The sequence below is a fragment of the Xenopus tropicalis genome, chromosome 2, assembly GCF_000004195.4.
Source record: "Xenopus tropicalis strain Nigerian chromosome 2, UCB_Xtro_10.0, whole genome shotgun sequence".
Taxonomy (NCBI): domain Eukaryota; kingdom Metazoa; phylum Chordata; class Amphibia; order Anura; family Pipidae; genus Xenopus; species Xenopus tropicalis.
Genome location: NC_030678.2, coordinates 150030864 through 150046662, shown reverse-complemented (window position 1 = coordinate 150046662; position 15799 = coordinate 150030864). Strand labels below are relative to the sequence as shown.

At 39.4% G+C, this 15799-nt stretch overlaps 2 protein-coding genes across 2 annotated transcripts in view; one reads left to right on the top strand and one right to left on the bottom strand.

Annotated features, from left to right (window-relative positions):
• Nucleotides 1–812: 812 nt before the first annotated feature.
• alg11 (ALG11, alpha-1,2-mannosyltransferase) lies at nucleotides 813–8208 on the bottom strand. The gene is made up of 4 exons (NM_203952.1): nucleotides 8171–8208; nucleotides 5373–5606; nucleotides 3241–4163; nucleotides 813–1703 (listed from the first exon to the last, which is right to left on the bottom strand). The coding sequence occupies exons 1-4, from the start codon at nucleotides 8203–8205 to the stop codon at nucleotides 1432–1434; spliced, it is 1464 nt and encodes a 487-aa protein (NP_989283.1). The 5' UTR covers nucleotides 8206–8208; the 3' UTR covers nucleotides 813–1431.
• A 175-nt stretch (nucleotides 8209–8383) lies between these two features.
• The window catches only part of atp7b (ATPase, Cu++ transporting, beta polypeptide), a 47853-nt gene continuing 40437 nt past the window's right edge, over nucleotides 8384–15799 (top strand). The window contains exons 1-2 of the mRNA XM_002936732.5: nucleotides 8384–8766; nucleotides 13091–13211. Of these exons, the coding sequence (XP_002936778.3) occupies nucleotides 13101–13211 (111 nt within the window). The 5' untranslated portion in view covers nucleotides 8384–8766; nucleotides 13091–13100. The remainder of the gene's footprint in view (nucleotides 8767–13090; nucleotides 13212–15799) is intronic.

Sequence of the window (15799 nt, the reverse complement as noted above, 5' to 3'; positions counted from 1 at the left end):
TGTGACTTATAATATCCATATATATATATGTTGGTTGGGATCAAATACAAGGTACAGTTCTACAGAGAAAAAGGAAAATTATTTTTAAAAAATGTAATGATTTCATTAAAATAGTGTCTATAGGAGACAGCCTTCAGATCCTATACTTGTATTACATACTGGCAGAGGTTATTCTGCACAGGGAGGCTGGCTGATTAATATATGCATGCTTATCCATTAGTGCCCCGATAAGTTAACCTCATTTACAGACTCTCATACAAGATTTCTCTCATAACGTTTGGATAGGATTCAGGTTAATTGTGATGGTCAGCCTGGTAAACCAAGATTCACTTTAGACTGTCTGTAATTCTTTTTGTCTGTTGTGGAAAATGTCACTGGTTTAGGGCCGTGGTAGATGGGGAGATTAGTCGCCTGCAACAAATCTCCCTTGTTGCGGGTGACTAATCTCCCCGATTTGCCATCCCACCGGCTTGAATGTGAATCGCCGATGGGATGGCATATGCGGCACTGCAATTTCCAGAAATTGCGGAAGTTGCCTTGATCCTGCTGATCTGGCTGACTACTTTGAGACCATAGTCAACTGTCCTCAGCCTGCCTCCTCCAAATCCCACAATCCTGCACATGTGATATCAATAAGGAAAGGTACATCACAGTGCAATGCATTGTGGGTTATGTAGTCCCTGCATGCTGTCTGTAAGCTGTGGAGAAGTTGTTACAATTCGTAACATCAATGTTTTAGTCCCTCCTCCCCTGCCAGGATTTCAAATTAAGCAGAAAAAGAACAACTATTTTGTAGCTGGATTTTTTTTTTCTTCATTTTATAAAAATGGTATTTATTCATACGTTTTGAAGCAACAGATTACAGGGATAGGTATATTAGGGGTTTTTGTGTTGTACGGGGCTTTTTAACAAATTTTGTTTCAGTAACCAGAGTTTACCTTTAAGTGGGGCTTGCATTGACAAAGGCTGACAACCACTGCCTTAGAGCGAAGACACACGTGTAGATTAGTCACTGCAACTTTTTTGAAAAGTCGCAGCGACTAATCTACGCAACAAAACTGTGCATGCGATTTGTCGCGGTGACGCAATTGTACTCTATGGGCAGATAGTTGTCACGACTGAGTTCTTTTAAACCCCAAAGTTTAATGCAGTAGCAAAGTTAGTTAGCAATAAGTAACCTGCACAATTCCATATAATCACAGTGGCTTTATATTACTAATAAATTAGATCCCACCAGCTCATAAATAAATTAACTTTACCTGCCACGACTTTAGCAAGGTCTTACAGAGTTTGTAGCTCCAAGTACTCAGTGTATATTATTATCTGCGAATATCACTGTATATTTACAGTGCACAATAAAAAAAACATTTTATACAGCTGCTGTCCTCAGCGCGGAAAATAAAATATATACAGGGAACATTGTCAAATGGCTCACATAAATAGTGGCTCTGAAGAGGCTAGGAAATTAGCTTCAAATTCCTGATCTGAAAATCTGGCAACAGAACGACGTGCATTTTGCCTTATAGTTAGCCTCTGTTCTGGTGTCAGACACAGAATATAATCCATTGCTGCTGCATAGCTCTCCACGCTATCTGCCAAGAAGCCAGTCTCATGTTCTTCATAAGGCACCACAATATCCAGTTTTGGGCCTCCAGAGTTATGAGCCAGAATTATGGTACCAGCTGCCATGCACTCAACTATGCCTGGAAATAAAAAGAAAGGAGTCATATTACAGGTCACTTTACCAAAAGTCATTCTAACCATTAGAAAAATAAAATACCACAAGGAAGCCTTTTCTATTCTGTGTAGCCTTAAATAAAAAATATATTTATCTTGTAAACAAAAATAGTGAAAAATCTTGCACGGCCAATATCTATCGGGTAGTATTTTTATTCAGTATTATTTGCAATGTATATGTTGTATTGTCTACATTATATGTTGCACTTTAAATGCAAAACATATGTACAGGTATGGGATACGTAATCTGGAACCCCTGATGCAGAAAGCTCTGAATTATGGAAAGACCATCTCCTATAGACTGGCTAAAAATAGCCAATTCTCACAAAGGCTCAAGAAGAGACAAGGCCAATTATAGTGTAGTAATTCTGTAAAGTGTCAAATGTATCCACCTTCACAGGGCAGGGATAGATTAACTTTTCACCAATAGTGAAAGAAAGTAGTTTGACTCTTGATAATAATTCCCTGTAAATTAAGTATATTTCTTGGGCCCCCACTGAGATACAAGTGGTGGTGAGAAAACATCAGATTCACTCACTACATATTTAAAGCCTGAATATTGGGATCGTTTATATATGTGATTTTACTTTATATAAATTGCAAAGAGATTAGAAGGTATACCTAATCTATTACTCAAACTACTGTCTATCCTTATAACTAGCTCATGGTAAGGTTTCTTTACACGGCTTAACTTTGGGTAAAAAGTGAACCCATCCCTGTCCCAAAGGTCAACTCCTAAAACAGCAGTACCCACTTAAGTCATTATTTTGTTTTGTATACACAAAAGGGGTACATTTAGCACCTTATGGAATTACTACACTTTAACTGTCTTTGTGTTTGTCTCCCCTTGAAGCTTAGTGTAAGCCAGCAGGAGATTGCGGACCATAGACCTATTTATATTTATTCATTTGGAAATGGCTGTAGCATCGTGCAGACTTGTATAAATCATAAATCACCCACTTGTGACTACAGTTGGCAGATCTCTTTTATAAACAGCAAATACCTAAAATCATGAAACTACACAGCTAATTTATCAGAGGTTTTATAGTTCTATAGATACGTGTGCCCTTTTCTCTCACTGTTGCTAATATCACTTTCAGTAACCACTCACAGAATAGCTCAGCAAAGCGGAATCTGGAACTCAGAGATATTGGGGAAGAGGACTTGTGCTAAGCATTGGGGTTAAGGGCAGACTAAGGCTATGCTATGCCCCTTGAAATAACAGTTAATAAGCAACAGTGGCATATGCCACATAAGGAGGTGAAACAATAAACGGAGACCTAGCCTGGCTTAATGCTAACCCATGGTTTCAGTGCTAGCCAATGAACAATCCTTGCTTAGGGCCCCTGGTGATGAAGACACTAGTAAAGCTGAAAACCAGTGGGCAGTAAAGGGATACAGGGAGTAGGTATGCCTAAAAATGTCACTTTTGCCTTCTTATGGTTGGCGCCCATCAGTAGAGAAAGAATATTTGTTTACAGGACAAAAGGACAAAGCTCTCACCAATTCCAAAGTGCTCGTTCCACATGGTGTGCAAGCCAATGGTAGCTTCACTCAAATGTTTCTTTAGTTCTGCAAACGGAATGTTTACTTTGAACTCCACAGGAATTCCGAGTTCAGAGCTGAGTTTTTTCAGTTCTGATACACGTAGTTCATCTTCATTGTTTCGACATCCCCCAATTAGGATAAGTTTCAGCTTAAGTTTTTCAGTGGTTTTCTTTTTAAGTAAGGCTGCAAACGCGCATATTTGCAAAGGGTGGTCCTTCTCGGGCCTAAACTGCCCAATAGAAACAATGGAATGCTCCTCTATGTCTTTGTGCTGATTCAAATTAATATCTAAAAATGTCTGAACATCACAAGGGGGATAAACGATGCTGGTACGCTCACTACACTTCCAAAGATCAAGGATGTGGGCGAAAGTCCATGTTGAGTTAACCATGATGACGTCACTACATGAACCAACCCATCCATAGATTACTGCAAACAGGTAATAATAAATCAGTTTGAGCCTGCTCAGAACAGGATTGTTAGAGATGAAAGCAGCATTGTTGAATCTCGCGTTCTGGCTGCGCACAACAGACAGCATATCCATGCTGATAGTAGGGTAATGCACATAGCAGCCAACTTGGCATCCTCCGACATACTTGAAAAGAGGCAATGTAAATGCATAGCCCATAGAATCAATGTAAATATCTGGCACACACTTTGTAAGAGCTTCCCAGCCTAAAACAACAGAGCCCAGACTCTGGCCCAGCAAAGTAAAACGGGGATAAAAACTCGCTTCCACAAGTCCTCGCTTTTCCAGGAAGATGAACTTTACAGGGTGGGACAGCTTGATGTTAAACCTTGCAGCTGCGCCATTAAGGATCTGTTCCTCAGACACATCTTTGTCACCGGTATAAATGACATAGATCGCATCTTTGTACCTGAAAGAAATTTTAAATAATAATGGATGTGATTTAAAAATCATCTACTGCAATATCATAGACATCAGAATAACATTAACACTAGGGACGCACAGAACCTAGGATTCGGTATGGGGTTTGGCCATATCCTCACACAGTCAGCATTATTTTGTTAAAACCGACAATTTGACCCCTTAAAGCCATTGGTCTTTAAAGCTCTAGACAACTGAATGTGATTGTTTTTTGTTCACCAATTGATATCATTTTTTTATTTTCCTTAAATTTAAACATTCAAAAGATGGTTTGGATTGGGTTCTGTATTCGCCTACATCAGGTTTTTTTGGCCAGATCCAAAAATGGATTGGGTGCATGCCTAGTTAACACTGTGGAGGAATGTGCAGATTCATGTTCTCACAATAGTTAATCAATATTGAGCTCAAACATACTGGCCAAATAACAAAGAAATAATAGAATATTTACATATGCTGTAATGACAGGAGAACTTCAACTTTCAAAAACATTTGGGACTCTATATGAATTAATGTCAGCCATTCAGAAAATCCCAGGCAGTCACATGCTTAGATAACATTTAGTGTGAGATTAGTGCTTGCTACAGAAGCACGCCCATTTTCTATTCATTCCTATGGGATTTTTTAGAAGAGTATTTATCAAATGGTGAATGCATTGCTAACCTTCACCATTTGATAAATAGTCTTCCAAAAATCCCACAGGAATAAATAGGGTGGGTAAGTGTTTCTGTGGTCAGCCCTAATTGCACACTTTCAATAGTTCAACATAAAAATGAAACTAAGTAAATAGATAGGCTGTGCAAAATAAAACATGTTTTCAATATAGTCAGTTAGCCAAAAATCTAATCTATAAAGGCTGGAGGGAGCAGATGTCTAACATAATAGCCAGAACTCAACTTCCTCCTCTGCTGTTAGCAGTCAGTAGCCAATCAGTGACTTGATGGGGGCATATGGGACATAACGGTTTAGTTAGTTTGCATTTAAATCTGATCTGCGTGCTCACAAACTAACTGAACAGTTATGTCTCATGTGGCCCCCCTAAAGTCACTGACTAACTAAGAGGTTAGAGAGCTGAAAGCAGGAAGGAGTGTTCTGGCTATTATGTTAGACAGCCTATTTACCCAGTTTTATTTTTACAATGCACGGTTTCTTTAATATATAAAAAAAAAAAGAATGGGGCAAATGAACATCCACAACATACCTCTTTTGCAGAGATCTCAGTGCACACCACAGTACTCTCTCTCCTCCACCTCCAGCATTGCAGTATGGGTGAAAAAACGCCACCACTCTTTTCTTTTTCCCATCTTTTCCTATTTCCACGCTCTGCTTTTTCTTTCGCTGAATCCACAATCGAGTGCAAATAAAGAGCAACACCAAGACGAGGCACAAACCAATGCTGGCAATCAGTACTGGGATGAACAAGGCAGTCAACAGTCTGAGGAGAAAAACAGAGTATATCTACATTGCTGAATGTATATACACCAAACAGAGGATTCATCTTAGGATCTGGCTGTTTCTCAGAACATTTTAAAGGATTTGGATTCAGTTTGGATGAAAATAATAGAATTTTAACCTCTGCACAACTGAATAGGACAAATTTTAATTCACAGATTTTTTTATTTTTCAATTGAATATGCAAATTAGGGTTTGGAGTCAGTTAATATTCAGCCAAATCTTTTGTAAAGGATTTTGTTTTTGGCAAAATGCAAACATGATGGAATAGGTGAATCCCTAATTTCTATATTGCTTAACTTCTGTGACAGCTTTGAAGGCCTGGGTCATTGCTGCTATAAAGATGCTGAACCTTTAGGATGTTGCAATAAGTTCAGTATATAAAATATGGCATTTGAAGCCATATTCATTTTTATGGTTTAGTTCTCCTTTAATAAGACCAAACAGACTGTTCATTAAAAATATTAGAAATACGCTAGAATAAGTTCTGCTGTCAATTACAGATGATGAGCCCTAATAGGGCTACTAGTTATGCAGTGCAAACCCAACTAATAAATGGACAAATGGCATATTCTTAAGAATTCTTAAGAACAATTTTTAAGAATATTTCAAGTATTCATATCTAAGATTTTTAACCTTTTTTAAGCTGCAGTATATACATGCTCAGTGACTTGCTTTCTACATTTAATGTTTACAAATATAAATAAGTGCAATTCTCAGTGTATGCTCCTCACTTCAGATACCTCGTGTCCCAGGTCAAATAAAATTCAATAAATAACTCCAAAGTGCCCTCTTCTGCTTTAGACTTAGCGATGAGGTCTTATGAGGAAAAGAAGAAAAAAAAAAAAAATATATAGTGTATTACACTATATATTTTTTTTTTTTCTTCTTCTTTTCCTCATAAGACCTCATCGCTACGTCTAAAGCAGAAGAGGGCACTTTGGAGTTATTTATTGAATTTCTACATTTAATGGTAGATTAGTCATCACAATTCATTATAATCTCCAACCTTCTGGTTAATCACAACCAGGGTGGACTGGCCTATAAGGATACTGGGGAATATCCCAATGGACTCCATTCCGGATGAGAGCCCAGTCACAGCCACCCCCATCAGCTATTTCATATCTTAGGACACAAGTTGGGACTCACTATGCTGGATCTGCAGGTTACATTCTAATGAACGTGACACAGCACTGTGTACTCTCTCTGCCTGATCTCGTTTGCAGTTCAGCTGCATTTACAAGGTACAGGAAAGGTACATACTAGTACAGAAAAAGAGCAGAAAAAGAGCACGCGCTGGCACTCCAAAGCAATTATAAGCAGGGCAAGCCCTTGAAAGTTTATTGCGAATGTGCAATGTTTCGGAGCCAAAAGCCCTGCTTATAACCCTTGCTCTTATTAAGACTATTTGTGAGGGTTCTGATCCCTCGAGCAACTGTGCACCAAGCTTCATTGTTTGGAGAGCCAGGGTGTGCGGGTAAGAGTTTTTCTTTTTTCCTACATACTAGCACAGAAGCCTTGCCTTTCAGAAAACACTGAAGATCCAGACGCTTACCCATCCAGCCAAAGGGTATTTAGGCATCATAGTCAGCAGAGTTTGAAGGCTGGTGCAAAACTTTGCCTCAAGGATCAGAAATGGTTCCAATGTTAGTAGGTTGATTCAATTGCCAATGGAAGAACTGATTTATTAGAGCACATTGGAGTTGCAACAAATGCCTGGGAGAATATCTAATGCGTTAAATAAATGCCTCCCAATGAAAGGGGTGGTGTTTGGGCAAATGGGGGTTTTCTAAGTTCATATGTGGTTCTCCAGTACACCCCTGGTGTCCCAGTCTGACCCCTGGTGTCCCAGTCTGACCCCTGGTGTCCCAGTCTGACCCCTGGTGTCCCAGTCTGACCCCTGGTGTCCCAGTCTGACCCCTGGTGTCCCAGTCTGACCCTGATCACAGCATCAACCTCTGCGTTGGCACCTGTAGGAGGCAAATATGGGCACTACAGACAGCGGAGATAAGCCACACATAAAGCACCCGGTGTGACATCAGCCTTATGAAAAGGAATATTTAAAGGAACACGAACACTATAAATGAATATTATCAAATCTGATCTGACTACTATGTATTTTATCCTGTCCATATACAAATATTTTCTTTGAAAATGAGACACTTTTCTAATCAGTTCAATCCACTTGTCCATCCATCCTTGTTTACTATCTATTATGTTTCTATAGAGACTCATATTCATAATCTGTCCTCACACCTCTTACCAGATAAAAAAACACATATATAAGTATTCTGGTGCTGAAATTTCCAAAGGGCAGAACATCTGTAAAGACTTGTAATATACTTGTATTTCCTGGTGATACGGGCCCTTTAAATATTCGCTCCCCTGTATAAAGTTGCGCTAGGGCGCAAGGCATAGAGATAAGGCCGGCACACTAATACAATACTGCAACTCCATTAGAACAGTGACAGCTTTACATGACCAAACCTGAATCCAAATACTGTGGGGCCAAATGACCATCAACACAAGCAATCAATATTCACTCACCGCATCATCCCACATAAGCACAGAATCCCTGCCATGACTGTCTAGGGCTGACACGTCATATCAACATCCGGCATCTGAGCTCTTCGCTGATTGGTTGTGAAGCTGCAAGTACGTCAGACGGCGCGACAGGAGACGGGGGGTGTCGCTAATTCTGTGACGTCTCTCCCCATTCATACTAAAGTATTCGCTTGGAAAGTCTTTCAGTAAATGAGTTGCAGAAGTGCGCAGCGCGGCATAAACAGCGTTCATGTCATATAACCTGGCTGTAGCGTCTAGTATGGGTTTCACGTTTATCTGTAACTTCCAAAATGAAAGTTTTAATTAAAAGTTGTTATTGGTGGAAGTGGAACACGTGGGTAAATGCATTCAAATGCAAATACATGAGTATTCCCTGAGTGACAGTGGTTGGGCGGGTTGCGCTTGTTTTATTTCCCCAGCAACCTGGCGAGTATCATAAAGGTCACGTTGGCTGCTGCTGCTTCCTATTGATCAACCGGTTTGTGGGTCCATAGTTCAACCCCAGAGTAATGCACACATATTCTCTCACATACAGTCCTGCTGTGCGGGGAGGCAGAGGGACACAGCCAAACACCTAGGTAAATCATTATATTCTTCACAGGGCTACAACCAAGTTATATATTTTATAGTCATTTTATAATCATTGGTATCTAGCATGCCACATTTCTATAAGTCATACATTTTTATGAAAGGCAATGAACCTGAATACGTCAATAACTTTTATTTATTTTAGATATTGTGCAGAATATGTATGTATGTATGTATAACTTTATTTATAAAGCGCCACAAGGGTACGCAGCGCTGTACAATCTTATAAAATACAAACATTACACACAGGGAGGACAAGTGTTATAATAAATAAATAAATACAATAAATATATATATAAATACACAGGGAGTAAGTGCCATGTGGTATGAGACACAGTAGGAAGGAGGTCCCTGCCCTGTAGAGCTTACAATCTTAGTGGTTGGGTAACATACAGGCACAAATTGAAAGGTAGGAGTGCATCAGGTATGGGCATGTGGTAAAATGATTAGCTAACATTAGTACAAAATGTGTCTGATAACTGGGGGATCGATCCGTGTATTTTGATAAAGGAGGAACATTTTTGTCCACCTGACCTGAAAATAACTGTAAACTTTGGTTAAGGACCCATAATGGGTCTCCATGATCCCCTTTTATACAGTGGGGTTTCCCCATGCCAAGTAAATCAACCATTGAAACAAGGTGCATCATTCATTCTAAAATCAATTCTTGGCCAGAAATAACTCCCAGCTTTAACCTGGCCCCTGGAGAAAAATAATTCATAAACTGGAATTTAAACCTAAATCAGTTCAACCGCACAAATAATGTTAAGTCCTGTCAGTTTTGAATCTTTTATTCAAAAACCTAATAAACCAGAAAACTCTGAATTAAGGGAAGCCACCTCCCAAGGACTCTATTTTAATCATATAATTCATTTTTTTTAATGATTTTATTTTCTTTGTAATAATACAATACCTTGTACTTGATGGTAATTAAGTTCCAACCAGTAAATCCATATTGGTATGTATGTATGAATATCTTTATTTATAAAGCGCTACTTATGTACGCATCGCTGTACAGTAGAATACATTAATACAAACAGGGTTATTAAAATAATAATAAATACAAAGTATAAAAATAAATACAAGGTACAGTTGCAATAAGTTAAGTCAAAGAGACAAGAGGATGGAGGTCCCTGCCCCGTAGAGCCTACAATCTATTATTGGCAAAAAATTAGTATTTGGTTTATTTAATGTTTAAATTATTTTTAACAGACTTAAAGTATGGTGATCCAAATGATAGAAAAACCCCTTATCCAGGTCCCAGGCATTCCAAATATAAGACACCATACCTGTGGGTGTATCTATTATATTTTTCCATTTGTATTTGGCTGTTTCAGTCTGAGTGATTTAAACATTTTTAGTCTGCTAACAGTTTGGAGGCTGAAAGTTGTTTGTCATTTTTAGGGAGGGTTGGGATTAAATGTATGATATTAGCTACACCGTAAAGGTAAAGTATTATAAAATAGCACAGATGTTTAACAGTTAATGGAAAGCCCAAATGTACAAAGTGCATTATCTTTGGTTCCACGCTTTGGCAACCAAACTGTTCTAATGCCTTCACAATTCCAACACCACCCCCCAGTGAAATAGATCGTAGTTAGGTTTTTTTCCCCCCAGGCTCCTAGTTGCTCCTGTTAGGAGAGAACTGCATCAGAACCTTCCTAAGAACTGCACCAGCATTTTACTTAACTTTCTACTGGTGTCACAGGAGTCCCTTGTGAAAATCCATGTTCACACATGCACAGTAGAGTAAATGTGGCAGATCTACTGTACTGCACCTGCACAGAATGCCAGGTTAGAATAGGATAGAAGAACAAAGGTATTGAGATGCGGTGCAGCGCTTAGGGCCAGTGTGATTTTGTCCTAACAGGAGACATTCCTAAACATTCCTTTTTAGTAAGATGATTTAATAGGCCACTTTATCTGATATAAGCAATCTTTTGGGTAAGTATTCATTCTGGGGGTGTAGTTTTCCTTTAAGAGTCACTGTGGGCAGTAGGGTTGCCATCTGGCTCGTATTTGACCGGCCCAGCTGGTAAATCACAAGCAAAAGCACATAGTACAGGTATGGAACCCATTATCCAGAATGCTCGGGACCAAGGGTATTCCGGATAAGGGGTCTTTCCGTAATTTGGATCTCCATACCTTAAGTCTGCTAAAATATTAATAAAACATTAATTAACCCCAATAGGATTGTTTTGCATCCAATAAGGATTATCTTAGTTGGGATCAATTACAAGGTACTGTTTTATTACTACAGAGAAAAAGGAAATCAGTTTTAAAATTCTGAATTATTTGATTAAAATGGAGTCTATGGGAGACGGGCTTTCCGTAATTCGGAGCTTTCTGGATAACGGGTTTCTGGATAAGGGGTCCGATACCTGTACCAACATATTTGGCCACAGCCCTTGCATGAAATACACAGAAGGTTGAACTTGTTGGATGTGGGTTTTTTTTTTAACCACAGCTAATATGATACAAACTCACCAATCATTTTACTGAAAAGCAGTGATGTAACTATAGAGGAAACAGACCCTGCAACTGCTGGGGGGCTCAGGAACTATAGGAGACCCCGTGGGACTTAAATGATAGGCATTTGAAATGTAAATGTCTATAGAAAATGTCCTGTTCCCAAAGATAGCGCAAATAATTCAGTAAGTAGACGCAAATATAAACAGCTGATGTTAGACTATAATAAATAGTTCCTATAAATAGTTCTGTTAATATGTTAATAAGTCATTTCAGAGGTCAGTGGAATTTACCTTAAAGGGCTCCTATCACAATGATTTTGCTTCCCCCACGAGGTGTGGGCTAATAGAGAACACACTGTGGCTGGGGGAAATAATAGCTTTTTTTAAAAAAATATAACCCCCTGCAGTGCTAGGCTGCCCATACCAAAGGGAACTCCCAGTGTGGGCAGCCATGTTGTGGCACACACATGCATAACGGGTGAGTGCCGCAATTTGCTCATTATATGCATGTTTGTATCATAGGCGGGTGAGTCACATCCATGTGCACTAAATAACATGGTCGCCCACACTGGGAGTCTGGGAGTTCCCTCCTGATGCAGACAGCCCAGCACCGGCGGTGGCTGTTGTTTTTGAAAAAAAAAACAAAAAATATTGTTTCCCCCAACTGGACTTCATTGGTGAATAGTGGAGTTTGTTCCTGCACTCCCACCTGCCCCTTTCCAGCTGCTCTGTGCTGTAATTGTTTGATATTCAAGTTTCAATGTAAGTTACCTACGTTTCTACGTAAGTCCTGTATGTTTTTCCCTAAATTATGTGTGTGTTTTAGCATAGGTTTATACAGCAATTACACAATTTCAGTAACTTTGTGCTACTCAGCCAGACCCCCCTTAGGTCAAAATTTGTGCTCACTAATCTTACGGATACTGGATATTTGATCTTCCCAAGCTCATGACCCAAAATGAAAAACCTGACTGTCCAGTGACACCCTGTGGGTCATTGGCCTAGTAGGAGGTACAAGCGTCTCTAGTGGTTTGGTCATTTGGATCAGTATTAAGTTGATTGGGCTGCAATATAATTATATAATATCTGCTTGAGGTAGTATCTGAGACACAAAACTGAAACTGAACTGAAATTGCTGAGGTGAAGACATTATTTGTCCAGGTGTCCCTTAACATTAACTTTTACTATGTAGTAGAATGTTATTCCTAGCAGCTTTGCAATTAGTCTTCAGTTGGTCTTCATTATTTATTTTTTATAGTTTTTAAATGATTTGCCACTTCTATATCTTTCAAGCCTTCAAATGGGGGTCACTGACCGTGACAGGCAAAAACAATTGCTTTGCTGGCCACAGTTTTATTATTATTGTTACTTTTTACTACTTATATTTCTATTCAGTCCCTCTGCTATTCATATTCATTTACACCACCACCTGGCTGCTAAGTTAAACAAGACCCTAGCAACCTGATAGCTGCTGAAATTCCAAACTGGAGAGCTGCTGACCAAAAAGCGAAATAAACATTAAAAATGAAAGCCAATTGTAAACTGTCTCAGAATATCAATGACTACATAAAACTAAAAGTTAATTTAAAGGTGATCTACCCCTTTAATGTGGAATATACTTGTTTGAATATACAGTAACATAGTGGCATAGGTTAAAAATGACACACATCCATTGAATATGACATGATGCTGTCTTTGCAGAGGTAGAGTTCAGCTTGGTACTTGCTGACTTTAGAAATAAAACCTTTCTGTACATGTTCTGATCCAAATAAATATTGTAGTTTGGGGTGCTTGTTATTTGTGACTTATGATACTAATGAAAAGCACATTTGTTTTTTTAAAGGGAAAGAAAGATGTTTCCTAAAAGGATTTTAGATGAAGAGGAGGGAGTACAGTTGTTAAGCACAGAGAATGAAAAATGTTCAACCAAAAGAAGATCCTCACCACAATTTTGTGTGAACAATGTAAGTTTCATCTATAATTGTCTTTATGCCATTTGATAAACTGTACGATCATTGTAGTCTTTGTCTTTCATTTATGTTTTTCCAGATATACAAGTTCGTTTTTTATAATGAGTCATATTTTTGCAGCAAAATATGATTTTGTAGTGGATAAAAACAATTTTTTTTGCAATTTACTATGCAACAAAAATACAACAAATCCAAAAGCAGAAATACAGCATCTAAAAACTGTTGAGATCATGTAGAAGTAAATGGCAGGTGTCCTTTTTATAACTGGAAGATCTTTCTTTGCTTTGTGGTTTTAGAGGTTTTTTTGACACTTGCATTTGTGCGACAACACGTTAAAGTCACGTTTTTTGCATACATTCCACATTTTTTTTCGTTAATGCTTTTTCAATTCAAATCTTTAAATTACTAGGCATTCGTGGTTTTAGTGGAAATGAATTTAGTCGTAGTTTTGAGAACCTCTAAAACCATGAATATAAGAATGGTGATTAATGGGCCTCCCTGTATTGTATATCCATTTACAAAGAAACTCTAAATGTAAAAAAAAAATCAAACTCCCCCTAGATGTGTACTGTCACTTAGATAAATGATCTATATCAGGTAACATGTCCTCTGCTGTCATCTTTGGGCTTCTCTGTTTGGATCTTCTGTTCTAAGGCTCCTGTAGATTTACAGGCGCAGCAAAACTGTTTGCTAACTCTATTTGTTAAGTGAATATTAGTAACTGGATCACAGAAAAAGTTAAATATGGCAGAAAACACATATGTCATAGCATGTGTGTTCTCTTAATAGTTTTCCCAAAAGTTCTGAATTATGTAAGGGCCATCTCCCAATAGACCCAATTATAAGAAAATATTTTTTTTTTCCCTTTTCTCTGTAATAATAAAACAGTACCTTGTACTTAATCCCAACTAAGATATAATGAATCCTCATACCTCCCAACATTTGAAAAATGAAAAGAGGGACACTCTTTTGTGGCCACGCCCAAATTACCAAACCCCATTTTTTAAATTCATTTTTTTGCCCCAATGGCCCAATAGACAGTACCCTCCATAGACAGTGCCCCCCATACACAGTGCCCCATTTACCCCCATAGACAATGCCCCCCATAGACTGTGCCCCCAATTGACCCCATAGACAGACAGTAGCCCCCTTACACAGTGCCCCATAGAAAGTACCCCTATACACAATGCCCCCATACACAGTACCCCCATACACAGTGCCCCCAATTTCCCCCATACACAGTACCCTCCATACACAGTAGCCACTAATTGCCCCCATAGAGAGTACCTCCAATACACAGTGCCCCCATACACAGTACCCCCCATACACAGTGCCCCCCATACACAGTAGCCCCTAATTGCCCCCATAGAGAGTACCTCCAATACACAGTGCTCCCCATACACAGTGCCCCCCATACACAGTAGCCCCTAATTGCCCCATTGAGAGTACCTCCAATACACAGTGCTCCCCCCATACACAGTACCCCCCATACACAGTGCCCCCCATACACAGTAGCCCCTAATTGCCCCCATAGAGAGTACCTCCAATACACAGTGCCCCCCATACACAGTGCCCCCACAGTAGCCCCTAATTGCCCCCATAGAGAGTACCTCCAATAAACAGTGCCCCCCATACACAGTGCCCCCACAGTAGCCCCTAATTGCCCCCATAGAGAGTACCTCCAATACACAGTGCCCCCCATACACAGTGCCCCCACAGTAGCCCCTAATTGCCCCCATAGAGAGTACCTCCAATATACAGTGCTCCCCCCCATAGACGCTGCTTCTTGAGACTCCTGCTCCTTATGTGGCTCCTTCTACGGCGGCAACAGGCCCTTTTATAAGGTTGCGCCCGTGTATACGTGTGACGTCACACGTACGCACGGGCGCAACATTATAAAAGGGCCTGTCGCTGCAGTAAGAGGAGTCGAGTAAAGAAGCAGGAGCCACAGAACGAGCCGGAGCCTGAGCGCTCGGCTCCAGCGAGGGCATCCCGCTGTCCTGGGTTGTTCAATGAATGTTCTTCCTTTTCCGTAATGCGGGACATTCATTGAACTATCCGGGACAGCGGGACTGTCCCGCGAAAAGCGGGACAGTTGGGGGGTATGAATCCTTATTGGAAGCAAACCAATCCTATAAAGTTTATTTAAAGTTTAACTGATGTTTTAGTAAGCTTAAGGTATAGATATCCAAATTACAGAAAGACGCCTTATACAGAAAACACCAGGTCCTGAGAAATCTAGATAACAGGTCCCATACCTGTAGAAATAAATGCACCTAATTTCTATTGGGAAAGAGGTTAGGCACTGATCTTACTAATGACTGTATGTTTGAGCCTGCCACTCCTTTTTCCATCTAACGTAAGTTAAAGATTATATATTAGTTAAAGATAATATATTATATATATACAGTGGCTTGCAAAACTGTGGAACTTTTCCACATTTTGTCACATTACAGCCACAAACATGAACCAATTTTATTGGAATTCCACGTGAAAGACCAATACAAAGTGGTGTACACGTGAGAATTGAAACGAAAATCATACATGATTCCAAACATTTTTTACAAATAAATAACTGCAAA

Coding starts and splice junctions, on each gene's coding strand:
- alg11 (NM_203952.1), bottom strand. CDS start 8,205: ATGGCAGGGATTCTGTGCTTATGTGGGATGATGCG. Junction 5,607..8,170: donor TGCTTATGTGGGATGATGCG/GTGAGTGAATAT, acceptor TTTTCTCCTCAG/ACTGTTGACTGCCTTGTTCA. Junction 4,164..5,372: donor CTGAGATCTCTGCAAAAGAG/GTATGTTGTGGA, acceptor AATTTCTTTCAG/GTACAAAGATGCGATCTATG.